Genomic DNA, 16,128 nt, shown 5'->3' with positions numbered 1-16,128 from the left:
AACTGCACCAGCTAATGGGATTTACCGCTATGAACAGCGTATAAAAGGAATTGATGTCACACAATCAGTGGTTAGCGTTGTCAATATACCATATCAAGTGGGAGACCGTGTTTGGGTAAAACCCTCAAATGCTGGGTGCACTGTAAAATTTTGCAGAGGAAAAATAGACAAAATCAAAAGCCTCAGATCATGTTGATTAATGGTGTACCACGTCATGTAAAAGATATCCACCCCTGTTATACCTCTTCTGATTCTGAGGATAATGAGGAAGATCACAGAGTTCAGGGATGATCCTGATCGCCTACTGCCCCTACAGGTGAGCATAGAAACACTACCTACAGAACCAGATGAGGGAATGATGGAACATACTAGTGGCAATAGTGATGAGGACGATGGACATGAGGAAGTAATACTACCAGTTCCTCATCGAAGTACCCGAGAAAGACGACTGACCCCCTGCCCTGTGTGTGATCATGAGATCAGGGGGGAGTGTAGGGAAACGTGCGACTTACCTAATTAGCACGTGTGCATAATTCAATGGGTCGGTCGTGGAATGAAATGAATGAAAAAGAAAGAAACAAAAATGGCTGCCTTATCTCTTTATATGCCTGCAATGTGATCACCCGATATGCAAATGAGATGCTCCTGGTTGGAGATAAAAGAGGGCTGATTTTTTAGAGGGACGTTCATTTTGAGGTTGGATTTTGAAGTAATAAGTTGAATTAGCAGAAGTACGTTGGGAGTTGAGAGAAGGTGCGTTACGTGTATAGAAGTTTGGAAGTTTGGACAAAAGTGTTAAACTTACTCTGGAAATTATTGGTGTGACGGGCGGAAGAAATAACACTCAAGTTATTGAATTATAGGGTTGTAAAGAGATAGGTTTTGGTACTCAAAAATTTTACCCTAAGCAAAATATGATGAAAGTAAAGATAATTTTCGCGAAAATATATTTTTTTATATCAACTTGTTTCCATTCGTGGCCAAGAGTGACCAACAAAATGATGTTTCCTTACAAAGAGAAAATGTTATATGTATATAATAATATAAATATACAAGAAATAAATATTACCATAGTCAATAAAAGTTACTTTTATGGTAGAAAAGTTCATTGGTTTGTATTTTTAAGTAGTTTGTCAAAAAAAATTTTTTTTTTTTTAATTCACGAACCGGTTTAAAAAAAAATCAAAATCGCAGCGACTTTGAAGTGGAGAGCCCCATTTCCAATTTGAAGGAGAGGCACCGGAGCATTCTGTGTTAACAATTTAAGAGAGTTCCGTCAACGTAAGGAATATTTATAAACATATTTTAATGTTTTCCGTTATTTTGTACTTGAGGAATATTCGATTATGGCATGTGTAGTTTATATAAAAATTCATTTAAGTAGTTATCACCTCAAATTTCGTTTTAATTTCGGTTCGCTGAAATTATTTCAAGTAAAGAGCATTAAAACCTATTTCAAAACAAAAAAAAAAACATGAACTGAACTTTTATTGACTATGGTAACATTTATTTCTTGTATATTTATTTTTTCGGGTAGTCGTTTGTTGCCTTTTCTGCTAAACACTCTTACTAAATAATATCGACGAAATATCGAAAAACAAAGAAACAAAAACAGTTTTGAAAAATAATGAAGCTTTACTTACTTTAGTAAAATAATCCGAAACAGCAAAATGGGATATTAAAAAAGTAAACACATAATTACTTTAGTTTTTTAAAGCAAAGAATCGATATAAATATGAATAAGAAGAAAATGGCGCCCTTTTCAAGCAGAACAGTTTTGTTTCAGTTTTACAGTATTGAATGGTGTAGTATTGCGCCGTCGGATTCAGGGTTGTACTATTGTAATGTAAAGAACATGCAGAAAGGGTTGTAATCAACTGAATTCCTTCTAGTACACTGACAAAAAAAGCTTAAACAGATATATAAATAAAAATAAAAAGGTTATGTAAATGTTTTTAAAAAGACACGTAATCACGTGAGCAGGATTTTTTCCTTCTTTTGACATGATAACAAGTAACGTTCTTATTTTTTATTATTTATCTATTTATCTATTTTCGAAAGAGTGCCACATGCAAGTGGAGATGGCAAAAACAGAGTTATGCCAAAATTTGTGTCAAGAATTGTCTAAAGTTCCGACTTTTTTTTGGCTTTCACTTTAATAAGAACGTGAATTTATGAGGTGAATTTATTCGACACAATATGATTCAACTCGAAAAAATAAATAAAAGCTAACGTGAATTAAGATTAAAGTCAAGGTGTTATTGTGGACCCTCACCCCTTTTAAAAAACCTTGTTAAACTTTGTGACATATTTCCATTCTATGGAGGTCAGGCGCGAACGAACACCCCATAATTTTATTATACCATATTTCTTCAAACTGAAACATAATTATCAAAGTATACTTATGCAAATAGATATGAAAAGACTTTGTTAAAGTTTGTACCATTTTTCCATGGAGTACAGGCGCAAACGCAGACCCCACAATTTTATTATATCATCCCTATTTAAGTTGAAACATACTTATCAAAGTATTCTTATGTACATCTATATCAAAAACCCTTGTAAACGTTTTTTTTTTTTCATTTTTTATTTCCATACTTTAGGGGCCAGGCGCGAACGCAGACGCCACAATTTTTATGAACCACCGTTCTGCCAGATCAAACATACCCATTCCTGATCCTCGATACATCTTCTATCATAATATGTAATCAGTTTTTTAAAATGGTCAACCATATAGGAGCCTATTCGTGACCACACACACACACACGTTCAGCCTTATTTTATATATATATATATATATATATATATATATATATATATATATATGTATATATATATATATATAAAAATGTGAACGTGTCAATTTTTAGTCTACAGACTCGAAATTTTTATATACAGGGTACTGAGATTTGGGAAAATCAATGGGGTCGGGTTTTGGCCAGAAATTTCGCTGTTAAGGTTCAAAGATTTGACCTTTGAGAACTCTACCAAACTCCTCCGATAATTTTGGGTCTAAACACTTGACATTTTAGATATTGGTTCCTTGGACATGGATCTAACTTAATGACTTGATTTGAGCCCAAAACAATAAATGTTAAGGGGTCATAATAGGGGTTAAAGTTTTAAAAAAATTACCGTTTTTTTTTTTTTTTTGCTCAGCATACACCTCCAAACACCCGGGCAACGCCGGGCACCCATTGCTAGTATATATATATATATATATATATATATATATATATATATATATATATATATATGAGCAAACAGTTAATAAAATATGTTAAAAAACACTTTGAAATGAGTTAAAAACATATTTAATCTGAAAAGGAAACACTAGATAAGTGGATAGTCCTTAATCCGCGGAGTTTCGAAGAAATACTCTCCTTCTCATCAGAGGGTAGGAATTAGCAAAATGCGGGATCGGATTTTGCATGCATAAGTATTTGATGAAACAACAAGTAAATCAAAGATTTTACTTGAAAACAAAATAAGTGAAGCAGAGGGAATATGGTAAAGAAAAAGGTGATTACACATGAATGGATAGTCTGGTGGAAGATAAACAATCCAGTGACGGTAAAATCCAAATGTAAAACTTCAAGAAAGTTAAAAGAATTTCCATTTGTACAAGTAAAATCCAAAGACATCCCGTAATTGGAAGAAGATGGTCCATAACAATCCAAATCCATGGAATAATTCACAAACAAGGAAAAAAAATAATATTAATAAAAGAAAAATAAGATGTGCTTTTCACTCTACTTCCGAGACATAACTATAAATAAAAAAGATCTAGGAAGAAAAAGGAGAGATAAAAAAAAAAATGATTAAGTTAAATATAAAATGAAGGGAAACAAAAGTCAAAACGACCCAGACAGGAAATGTTAAAGGCGCGAAAAAATATAAAGGGCAAAATAATATAGGTCAACTGAAATGTACAGGTTATCACTTAAAAAAAATGTTAGCAAGAGTTATTAAACGACACTAAAAAGAAAATAAAAAAATAAAAAAGGAAAATAAAAATAAATAAATGAATATATAATAAATAAATAGAAAATAAAGAATAAATAAATAAATAAAATATAATAAAAAATAAAATATAAAATATAATATATAATATAAAATAAAATAAAAATATATATATATATATGTGTGTGTGTGTGTGTGTGTGTGTGTGTGAACAATAGAAAGTTAGATTACAGCAATCATGTTTTATTAATTTATCTATTGTTTATATACATGCTCTGGTTTTAAAATATTAACATCGATTGAGCTTAAACCTTTAAAGTCTCCTTCTTATTTTCAATATTATTATTCCATCAACTTCACAGTGCTCTGATGTTTTAGACCGGTTTCTTTTCCTCAAGAGAGGGCTCTTACACTAAAGCTAACAGGGATAGTCAAAGAGTCAGTTGGATGGAAAGCACCTGGCGTAGGATGTTTGCTGAGACAAGCAGAACTGACTTCTGGAGTACGGGGGTATTGTGTTTGATTTCCAATGAGGCTCAGTTGTTTCATAAGATCATTAGGTTGGTTGTTGGTTGTTTTTGTTTTACGGCATATCAACCCTTTTCGGGTTATTTAATGCCGAATCCAAAGATTTTGAAGAAAAAATTTTTAATAGAATATATTTATTGTTTTCGTCAGTTTCTATTTAACCCATAGTTGGAACCCTAACAGGTAGTACCACTCCGGGTCAGAGTGGACCTGGGAGCAATGGTAATTAAAGGGTGGCTCCACACTCCCCAAAGCCCACAAGCTGGGGCTTCACCACTGGATATAGTTTAAGGTCATATCCAGGACCCCCATTGAGGGACTTTTACCCTCTGCAGGGGGGGGGGGCAGTCGGTGTATTCTAATGCCCCACCGACAGGGCCTAAGATCATTAGGAATTGAGCCAAGCACACCCATGATAATTGGCACGATGGAAGTTTTCTTATTCCACAATCTAGTAATCTCCACCCTCAGTTCCTGATATTATTATTATTAGTAGTAATATTATTATTATTATTATTATTATTATTATTATTAGTAGTAGTAGTAGTAGTAGTAGTAATAGTAGTAGTAGCAGTAGTAGTAGTCATTCATTCATTCATTCACTCGGAGTTCTCACGAAGGACATCGTCAGCGATCACTCATTGACAATAATCTGAGATGTTCCCCTGAATCTGAGTGGCAGTGGTATTATTATTATTATCATTATTCCCGGAGATCAAAGATCAAAGAGTAGTATCTGTTCCGGCAGATGCTGCACTAAAAGCTATATGTGGGGGGGGGGGCAACCCCACATACAAGACCATTGCTCTTGAGGCAATCAGTTTTGGTCAATGCAGAGGGAAACCCTTCATACTAATTGTCACTACCAGTTCCCCCACCCCTCGGGGGAGCTGGTCCCCCATTTCTCCCTCCCTCTCTTTTCACATTAAAAAAACTGCCTTGTGCCTAATTTGCTCCCGTGGGGAAGCAAATAAATAACCTCATCATTATTATTATTATCATCGTCGTCATCATCATCATCATCATCATCATCATTACTACTACTACTACTCACACATACACATTATTAATAGCCAGAATATTTAACCACGTGAATATATAAAAACAAACAGTAACAAAATAATTATGCACTTAGCCTGACGACTATATTCGGGAATGAAACACGGATGCCTCCATGTGAGTTAACATCCATAAATATATAATCATACTATATTACCAAGCTCTACTCACGGATTGAGCACTGTTGAAGTTAACAATGAAAATCTACGCACAATATATCGCATCATCATGTAAAATTATATGTGTATACATGAAATAATTATATATATACTAGACTACCCGTGACCCGTTGGGTCAGTATGTTATATTAGCTATGGGATTCATGTATGAGCGTGACACTTGTGACGTAAAGAAAATAGTTTTTTTTTTTTTGACATAACAAAAACATTTCTATGAAAGTATATTAAAATGAAAAAAGAATATATATATATATATATATATATATATATATATATATATATATATATATATATATATATATATATATTTAAACCCAACTCTTCCCATGTTAAATAATTTCGAAATAGTAAGGTTAATATTTCAGTGTTCCAATTGTTCTTTTGTTTATTTTAAACCCCACGCTTCCCATGTTAAATAATGATTTCGAAATAATAACGTTAATATTTCAGCGTCCCACTAGATGTGTCAGAAATTTCGTGAAAATAGTGAATAATTCCACCCCATCTTTCCAAGCTTATAACTCCTCGAAAAATGTAATTCAAGCCCTAATTTTTTTTTTCAATTAAAGGAGCAAGGACCAAGGTTTCATTACAAAAAAAAAACAAAAAAAAAAAACACCGTTTTTTTAAAAAAAAAAAGGGTTTTAAACTTCGGACTTTACAGGTAAATTTCTAAAAAACTACTTTTTTTGTTTTAAATTTGAATATATTATTTATTGACCTTTTCTCTTCAATTTGTGATATATAAGACTTTGGTACATAAATTAATTATTTACTTTTTAATAGACATTTCAAAATGGGAGGCGTGAATTATTCGACCCCCTGTCTTTCCAAGCTTATAACTCTTCGAAAAATGTAATTCAAGCCCTAATTTTTTTTTCAATTAAAGGAGCAAGGACCAAGGTTTCATTAAAAAAAAGAAAAAGAAAAAACAAATAACGTGGTTTAAAAAAAAGTTTTAAACTTCAAACTTTACAGGTAAAATTCTAAAAAACACTACGTTTTTTTGTTTTAAATTTGAATATATTATTTATTGACCTTTTCTCTTCAATTTGTGAATAAATTAATTATTTACTTTTCGGTGAGTAAATTAATTATTTACTTTTTAATAGACACTTGAAAATGGGGGGGGGACGTGAATTAAAAAAACAAAAAACGTTTGTCTTAAATATTATATTCGGTTTATTGGAAAGAACATAAAATTTCACATTGACCCTGAAAATATCGTAAAAATAGAATCAATAGAAAAATTTTGATAAATTTTTAAAGTTTAAAAATTGAAAAATATTGAGTCCGGAAAATTCATTACTGTTTAAAAAAAAAATTCTATTACTTTTAAAACAACTTTAATAGTTTATTTTGGAAGTATAATCCATAAAGAAAATAAACAACCCACTTTTAACAGAGAAATTACGAGATTTTTATATTTTATTCGCAATTTCGTGTTAGGGGTGTCAAAAATTCCTACAAAAATTCTGATACAGCTAGCGTCCCACTTGTTCTTTTTTTTAATTTTTTTATCGCGTTTAAATTATCCAAATAAACAATTGTTAATACTGTCTGCTTTTTTTTACATAGTCCATTTCTGTATTACGTTTAAGTTATTTTAAACCCCACTCTTCCCATGTTAAATAATAATTTCGAAATAATAACGTTAATATTTCAGTGTGCAGGTCATGCGCGCATGCGCAACCGGGTGTTATAAACCGGAAAGTAGGTTACATACATCGTAACAAGGTCATATGAGTTTCATAATTATATATATATATATATATATATATATATATATATATATATATATATATATTAGTGATGGAACGATTTATATATTTTTTCCGATTCCGATACAATTACAGATTCCGATTCTTTATAAATCTCTAAATATTTAACCATGAAAGTGTTATTTTTCTCCTGATTTCTGTAAAAACACATCTTAAATGTCCCTATATTTTCTCAAACGTAAAAAAACACACTTGTGGGGGTTAAATCTAGATATTTTAGTCTTTCTGGAAGTTTAAAATCAATAAATATTTAGTATTTTATTATTACTACAAGCAGTGGAAGATGTTTCTTAAACCAAAATCCACTCTTAAAAAAAAAAACAGATGATTTAAGGAATCGGTTTTGGCATCGGAAAATAGGCTCACTTTTTTCCGATACCGATTCCGATACACCAAAAAGCTCTGATTTTTCCAGATCACGATTCCGATTAATCGTCCCAACACACACACACACACACACACACACACACACACACACACACACACATGCACCCTATTTGCTAAAGTCAGTGAAACATGGAAAGTCAGTGAGATTGACTTTAGCAAATAGGGTGCATACCTTTATAAGTATTTGCTAATATTTTCTCTCCTCTGATGAGATGGTAGACATCGAAACCCTATAGGTTAAGGAGATTAATTTTCTAAAGCATTCTCTGTCTTGCTTAGAATAATAAAAATTCTTTGATATGAAACTCAACCACTTCATTTCATTTCAATGAGAGTTTTTTGAAATCCATTGAATTACAATTTAATTTATTTGCTCTATCTTGCATATCGAGCAATTCTTGTTTAGATGGGATAACTTATAGAATCTTACTGCCAGTAATATTTTGTACACCTACAATCTCACGTTTACATAACTGATTGTTAAATAAAAACTATTCTGAAGTATGTATATATATATATATATATATATATATATATATATATATATATATATATATATATATTATGTATACACGTATGATATTACAAGATGATATGCTATATTCCGAGTTCGACATACAACTCCCGACATGCACTTGTGACAGGACAGACATCACACACACACACACACACACACACACACACACACACACACACACACACACACACACACACACACACACACACACAGACACACACACTAATAAAGAAAGAAACTGAGCGTACAAAAATATATACTAATATTTATCAATTCATTCAATAAGGATATGCATCAATAAGTAGTATAAAGAGTTTCCACTAACCCTACACCCCTAATCGATGTATACCCTTATTGAATAAATGAATATATATATATATATATATATATATATATATATATATATATATATATATATATAACTACTTCATTTACTCACACAAATTTAATATACGAAAGTATAGATTTATGCGTAAACTTTAAGTATTTACTTCAAAAGTGCTCAATACGTTGGTAGAGCTAGTTAGTAATTTATAATTATCGCCATATATATTTTATAAATTACTATATATATATATATATATATATATATATATATATATATATATATATATATATATATATATATATATATATATATAAAGCTGAACGTCTGTGTGTGTGTGTGTGTGTCTGGTCACGAGCAGGCTTCTATATGGTTGACTATTATAGAAAACTGAAAACTGATCACATATAATGATAGAAGATTTATCAAGACACAGGAATGGGTATGTTTTATCTGGCATAATGATGATTCATTAAAATTGTGGGGTTACGCGCCTGGTCCACAAAGCATGGAAATAAAAATAATAATAAAAAAAAACGTTTACAAGTGTTTTTGATATAGATGTACATAATAATACTTTGATAAGTATGTTTTAACTTAAATAGGGATGGTATAATAAAATTGTGGGGTCTGCGTTCGCGCCTGGCTTCCAACCTCCATAGAATGAAAATAGGCACAAACTTTAATAAAGATTTTTTATATCTACCTGCGTAAGTATACTTTGATAATTATGTTTCAGTTTGAAGAAATATGATATAATAAAATTATGGGGTGTTCGTTCGCACCTGACCTCCATAGAATGGAAACATGTCACAAAGTTTAACAAGGTGTTTTAATATAGATCCACAGAATATTGTGATAAGTGTTTCAGTGTGAACAGGTATAGTATAATAAATTATGGGGTTTATCTATTTTATTTTTACTTTCATCATATTTTGCTTTGGTTTTGATAACCTCAAATTGGTTAAAGGGAAAATTATTCCCAACTCGCATTCAGGTAAAAATGCTTTTTCGTAAATAACTGAGTTCATTCCATATCACAAAAACAAAAACAAACAAAAAAACAAAATATATATATATATATATATATATATATATATATATATATATATATATATATATATATATATATATATATATATATATGTTGTTTGTCTGTTTGTTTTTGTTAGCGATACTTATTGAATGAATTCAATTATTTATATGGAAGGGCATTTTTACCTAAATGCGAGTTGGGAATAATTTTCCCTTTGACCAGTTTGGTACCCCCCAAAATGGGGAGCGGCATATGTATTATTTTTAAAATATAATTAATAAAATTATATTTTAAAAATAATGTGTGTGTGTGTGTGTGTGTGTGTGTGTGTGTGTGTGTGTGTGTGTGTGTGTGTGTGATGTTCATCTTGTTACAGGTGAGGTGCGTGTCAAGAGTTTAATGTCGAACTCGGGAATCTAATTGAACGGAACTGTTTATTTAATCCACGCAGTTAACTGTGCCCGTTCCGTCAGCCATGAACGAATATAGATATTGATTAAATTATTCTTTTATACCGCCTGCACTGGGAACTGAACTTTTAATCCCCAGAAGACCGATTATTACTTAGAACTTTTGATGCTAATGCAGAGAGTGCCGACTGCCGCGCTATTTTTTTTTAATCGTATTTCCACGTTTAATTAAAGTTTTATGATATGTTTTTTTATTCAATTGTAAGGTTAAAGTGCAGAATAGGTACAAAACAACTTCCCCTCCCCATGTTAAGAATGGCTTTTTAAATAATGTTATTATTTCAGCACGGATCACTCTATGCATGAGTACCGTCATTTTTATTCACGGCTAACGGAACGATAATAACATACCCCCCCCCCCACACACACACACCTCGTGGATTAAATAAAGGAGTTCAGTTCGAAATTTTGTACGATTTCGACAAGACTCAAACAAAGAAGGTCGAAGGTTACACCGGCCGATACGTTGTGGGAAAAACGTGCAAAATGAGAATAGTAGTCCGAATAATGTAAATTATGAATTGTTATCTTTAAAAAATAATAAATAAGTAAATAAATAAATAAATAAATAAATAACACCCCCCCCAAAAAAAAAAAGATTTGTCTTTACAACCTAAAAAAAAGTAGAATTTAGACGGTGGCCTTGGTTTTTATTTTATTTTATTTTTTTTATTACAAACTCAAAAAGTGAAAGGAAAAAAAAATACGTCGTTCTTTTTTTCTTCTTCTTCTGATTTGTAATAAGAAATTAAAATTAAATTCAAGCCCCCCCCCCCCCAAAATAAAACATTAAATAAATATATTTCGATCGCAAATGTTAACGTTTTAAAACAATGAAAAGAAAGTAAAAAACAAAAAAGATAACTTACAATGTTTTCCGTTTTGTTTTTAAAGACGAGAACTTTTTGTGCTAAAACTAAAAGTGAAGGGAAAATGCGGCCAAATTTTTGTGGGTCATGATTTTTCATCTCGTGTTCTGATTGGCTGAAATCAAAAAAAGGGTGTGACCAGTCACGGCCATCTCTCTCGGTGGTAGTGGGCCAGCCCGACAGTGAGAGACAGTCTGTTTTTTCGGTGGACCTGAAGAATCTTGCCCCCCATCTCTATTTTTTTTGTTGTTTTTTTCCCCCCAATTTTTTCAACGGATTATTATCGAATGTACACTAGTCTACTAGATTATATATTAAAAAAAAAAAAATTAAAAAAAAATCAATATTTAAATATTTGTAGGGAGTGCTCAGTTTCTAATTCAACCTTCTAGTAAATCGATCACCAATTTTAGAACCACTCGAAGTTTTTTTTATTTTTTTTATTAGTTTAACCTTTTCTAAATATCGCTTTTTAAAATGATATCCAAAAAAGGCTAACCTGCTGACAAAAGGCTAAATTAGCGAAATTTGACTTAGAACGTCGGGTGGTTCTAAAATGGGTGATCGATTTACTAGACCATTGCATTAGAAACTGAGCACCCCTTACAAATATTTAAATATCGACATTTTTTTCATTTCTTTTTTTTTTTTAATAATCTGGTAGACTAGTAGTGTCCTTCTGAAAATCCGCTTTAAAAAACTGGAGGAAAAAAACGAAAATAAAAATGATAGAGGGAGCGATATTGTTCAGGCCCCTCCCCCTTTTTTTTCTAGTAAACTCCACGCAGCTTCTTTTTTTTTTTTTTTTTTTTTTTTCACTTTATATTTTAACTTCCTCTTAAAAGACAACAAACAGAAAAAAGTGATAAAAACAACAACTATATAACCACTAAATGTTATCGGCCCTGTCGGTGGGACATTAGAATACGCCCTACCGCCCCCCCCCCTGCAGAGGGTAAAAGTCCTTCAATGGGGGTCCTGGATATGACCTTAAACTATATCCAGTGGTGAGGTCCCAGCTTGTGGGCTTTGAGGAGTGTGGAGCCACCCTTTAATTACCACTGCTCCCAGGTCCACTCTGACCCGGAGTGGTACTACCTGTTAGGGTCCCAACTATGGGTTAAATAGAAACCGACGTGAAAACAACAAATATATTCTATTAAAAAAAATTTTCTTCAAAATCTTTGGATTCGGCATTAAATAACCCAAAAAGGGTTGATATACCGTAAAACAAAACTAACCAACCAACTAAATGTTATCAAAAGCAAGATAAGTCACTGTATCTAACTGGATATTTTTTTTTATATTTTAACTTATTTTAAAAAGAGTTTATTTAATTCGAAACACAGGTAGTGTTGAGGGAAGGCGTTGTTAACTATTCTATACTTTCACCTAACAATTTAATAAACATAAAAAAAATGATTTTAACATGAAAATTCTATCCAAAAAATAACACGGCCCTTAAACTGCAGAAGAACCAGAAATATCGAGTTTGTATTACTGCACACATAGATTCGAAAAAGTTGTCAAAAAAACAAATATATAACAAGTAAATGTTATCAAAGTTACTTTTCTACCTAACTGGATAATTTTTTAGTGTATTTATTTAATGTACCATATTTATTCAGCTCGAAAGACATATAGTGTTTACTGATGTAATGGAAAATTTTAAATGGCGCTCGACTCTCTCTTGAACAAGGTAAGTTTGGGAAAATGAGTTAAAAATAAAAAAAACTACACAAAATACTGTTAGAAACCCACTGAATATATGTCAGCCTATGTCACGGTAACATATTGAGCGAGTTTCTAACTATTTTGTATAGTTTTTTATTTTTAACTCATTTTCCCAAACTTACCTTGTTCAAGAGAGAGTCGAGCGCCATTTTAAAGTTTCCATTACATCGGTAAACACTGTACGTTTTTTTTGGGGGGGGGGCTGAATAAACATTTTACATTAAATAAAAACACTAAAAAAGTATCCAGTTAAGTAGAAAAGTAACTTATCCTGCCTTTGATAACATTTATTTGTTATATATTTGTTTTTTGACAACTTTATCGAATCTATGTGTATAGTAAAACAAACCCGAAATATCTATATTCACAAATAATACAAAACACAGGTTCTCTGGGTAGATGACAGAAGTTAAGCAACGTTTAACTGGTTCTCTTGTAAACCATTACATCATAAACGCTCTGATCCCCATCTGGCATCGATTGAAATGAATGGCTCTCGTCTAGGGGAGGCCCCATGTTTTGATAAGCTTCTGGGTTTGACCTTTACTTCTGATCTGAAATGGAACACATACATCAAGTCAGTGGCCAAGGTCGCTGGGAAAATGGTGGGATCCTTCTACCGCTCCAGAAGATATCTCACTATTGATGCAATTCTTTCTCTATATATAGAAGCCAAGTACGTCCAAGGATGGAGTACTGCTGCCACATCTGGGCAAGAGCTGCTAAAAACAGCCTATCCTGCCTTGACAGAGTACAAAATAGACTTTGTGGCTTGGTGGGGGGTTCCCTTTTCTCTTCCCTGCAACCCCTCTCCCACAGAAGAGACGTTGCGAGCCTGTCTCTGTTTTATCATTATTTCCATGGCAAGTACTCGTCTGAGCTCCATTCTCTGGTCCCCCCTCGCCAATCTTTCACGAAAAACACCTGACTAGCTGAAACCACTGTCAATAATTTTCCCCACTCTTTATCTGTGCCTAAATCAAAACGTAGATTCCATGAACAAAGCTTCTTTCTTAGAACTGCACGCCTGTGGAACTCTCTGCCGCTTGCCTGTTTCCCCCCCACCGACTTCAACATAGATATCTTCAAGTCCAACACAAACAAATTCCTGATTAACCGCCCCCTTAAGTAATGACACTTTATCAAATCTCCAATACTAACTATTACTACGATACTATCCCATTCATTACTGTACACACGATAACCCTTATCCCCGAGTGGCTTCTGTGACCACCATGTAAAAAAATAAACAAAAAAAAGAAACAAGATAAACCAAGATATGAGAAAAATACGAGGACATATTTGGGGGTACACCGTCTGTAAGAATGTCATTTGATAGGCTATTGAAACTGACTTAATTATTGTAAGAGAATTTTAACATTAAAATGAAACAATATTGAAATTGACGTAATAAAATTAAATTAAAACAATATTAGAAAATATATTTTATATAATTAGAATTCTTAATTGAGAGGAGTATTATTAATAAATTTATTTATTGCGGACTATTATCCTCATCTTTCTTAGTTGTTGTTTCACTATGTTTCGGCCAAATATTCCTCTGGCCTTCGTCAGGTGGTAACCGCGACCGGATAGGAACTCCGAATCTCCTAACTGCATTCTCAGTAATTACTGCCATCCATAGTTGTCGTCTCACTAAGTTTTTGGCCAAGTAAGCATCTGGCCGGCTTTGGGTAGGATTGAAACCGCTATCTTCAGACAATTCTCACCTGGAACCGTAGAGATTCAACATCTCTATCCACTGCACCACGGGGCCCTAAGGCCAGAGGAATAGTTGGCTGAAACGTCATGAAACAACAACTAATAGTCCGCAATAAATAAATTAATAATATTAGAAAACATATTTTTTATTAAAAATTTTTTTATTAAATGATTTTTATTAAATACAGAAACAAACAAATAAACAATTACAAATGATATTGTTTTCGAATATTTTATGTTGCAAGAAATTCTACAATTATAAACAGGCCCCCCATTGGCTGATTGGCCACCCACTGTCTTTGTTTAGACTAATCAGATTGCTCGAGGCTTTAACTGCCGAGTGTTGGGCTTAGAGGGTTTTTGAATGCATTTTCTTTTCAGTTCCAGACAAGCAGCCATAGGAAAAGGATGAGACTCAACTCTCTTTGGATATGAGGCATTTGGGCGCGTCAACTCTTCGTCTCCTTGAGACTTTATTTTTAAAACCTAAATAATTAGATTAAGTTGTTATTATACATATCTCCCAGAGACTTTTTAAGGTCAGAATTATTGACCTGCCTTTATTGATTTTTCCTTCAAATGAACATGCTTTATGAACTTCTGTGATGTCGACTCAAGTCGAGAATTGAATCTTTCATCAGAAGGCACCATACCAACCCCTTCAATAGGCTGTAATTAATCTGCTCTTCGAACACTGCTAAATACGAATTCCAGTTCCTGAAGATAAGATGAAAGATAAAAGATTTTTACTTAATAATGAAGACAAAGATGAAGATAAAAGATTTTTACTTAATAATGAAGACAACGAAATGGAAGTTGCACTTTAACATTTAATAAACAACTTTATTTGTTATTTTCGTTAGTAGCGTTGGTAGATGAGTACAAGGGAGAAACGTGTTAGTAGGTTGAAGTGTTCTTGTGTGGAGATAGAATTAATATCATGCCGGCTGGTTGAAGGAGAAAATAGTTCAGTCCACATGTGTTTATAGCTAGTAATCGCCGAGGCAAAAAAACACCCGACTAGCTGAAACCACTGTCAATAATTTTCCCCACTCTTTATCCGTGCCTAAATCAAAACGTAGATTCCATGAACAAAGCTTCTTTCTTAGAACTGCACGCCTGTGGAACTCTCTGCCGCTTGCCAAGGGAGAAACGTGTTAGTAGATTGAAGTGTTCTTGTGTGGAGATAGAATTAATATCATGCCGGCTGGTTGAAGGAGAAAATAGTTCAGTCCACACGTGTTTATAGCTAGTAATCGCCGAGGCAAAGGAAGCCAATTACAGGAGAAAGAGAGGGCAAAGTCTTCAGTGTGTTGACGTGTTGTTGTGGTGAGTGTGAATTGTATCGACGAAAGTAGTCCTGCAGAATGATAAATAAAGTTTGTGTTGGTACAGCACATGGAAATAAAAGGTAGTTAGAAAAGAGCCATTGTTAGCTACTCACGTTCGGCCGGGGGGCCAAAGCACCTCAGCAATGGGTGCTGTTGGGTCGACCAGCGAGAAGGAGGATTAATGGTTTCAGATTTCACTTTTTATATACTCTGTCACGTGATAGAGA

At 32.8% G+C, this 16,128-nt stretch overlaps 1 protein-coding gene across 2 annotated transcripts in view; it reads right to left on the bottom strand.

Annotated features, from left to right (window-relative positions):
* Nucleotides 1–11,764, bottom strand: part of LOC145266960 (pyruvate kinase-like) — a 97,748-nt gene extending 85,984 nt beyond the window's left edge. Inside the window, exon 1 of one of the 2 annotated variants that reach the window (XM_080122790.1) lies at nucleotides 11,115–11,764. In XM_080122790.1, coding sequence (XP_079978916.1) covers nucleotides 11,115–11,213 — 99 coding nt within the window. In that variant the 5' untranslated portion in view covers nucleotides 11,214–11,764. The remainder of the gene's footprint in view (nucleotides 1–11,114) is intronic. The other variant, XM_080122792.1, reaches the window with a different exon arrangement.
* Between the last annotated feature and the right edge of the window lie 4,364 nt (nucleotides 11,765–16,128).

This window comes from Euprymna scolopes, chromosome 42 (assembly GCF_053919585.1).
Source record: "Euprymna scolopes isolate OS-2025 chromosome 42, ASM5391958v1, whole genome shotgun sequence".
Classification (NCBI taxonomy): domain Eukaryota; kingdom Metazoa; phylum Mollusca; class Cephalopoda; order Sepiida; family Sepiolidae; genus Euprymna; species Euprymna scolopes.
This window is presented reverse-complemented; position numbering and strand designations above follow the sequence as displayed.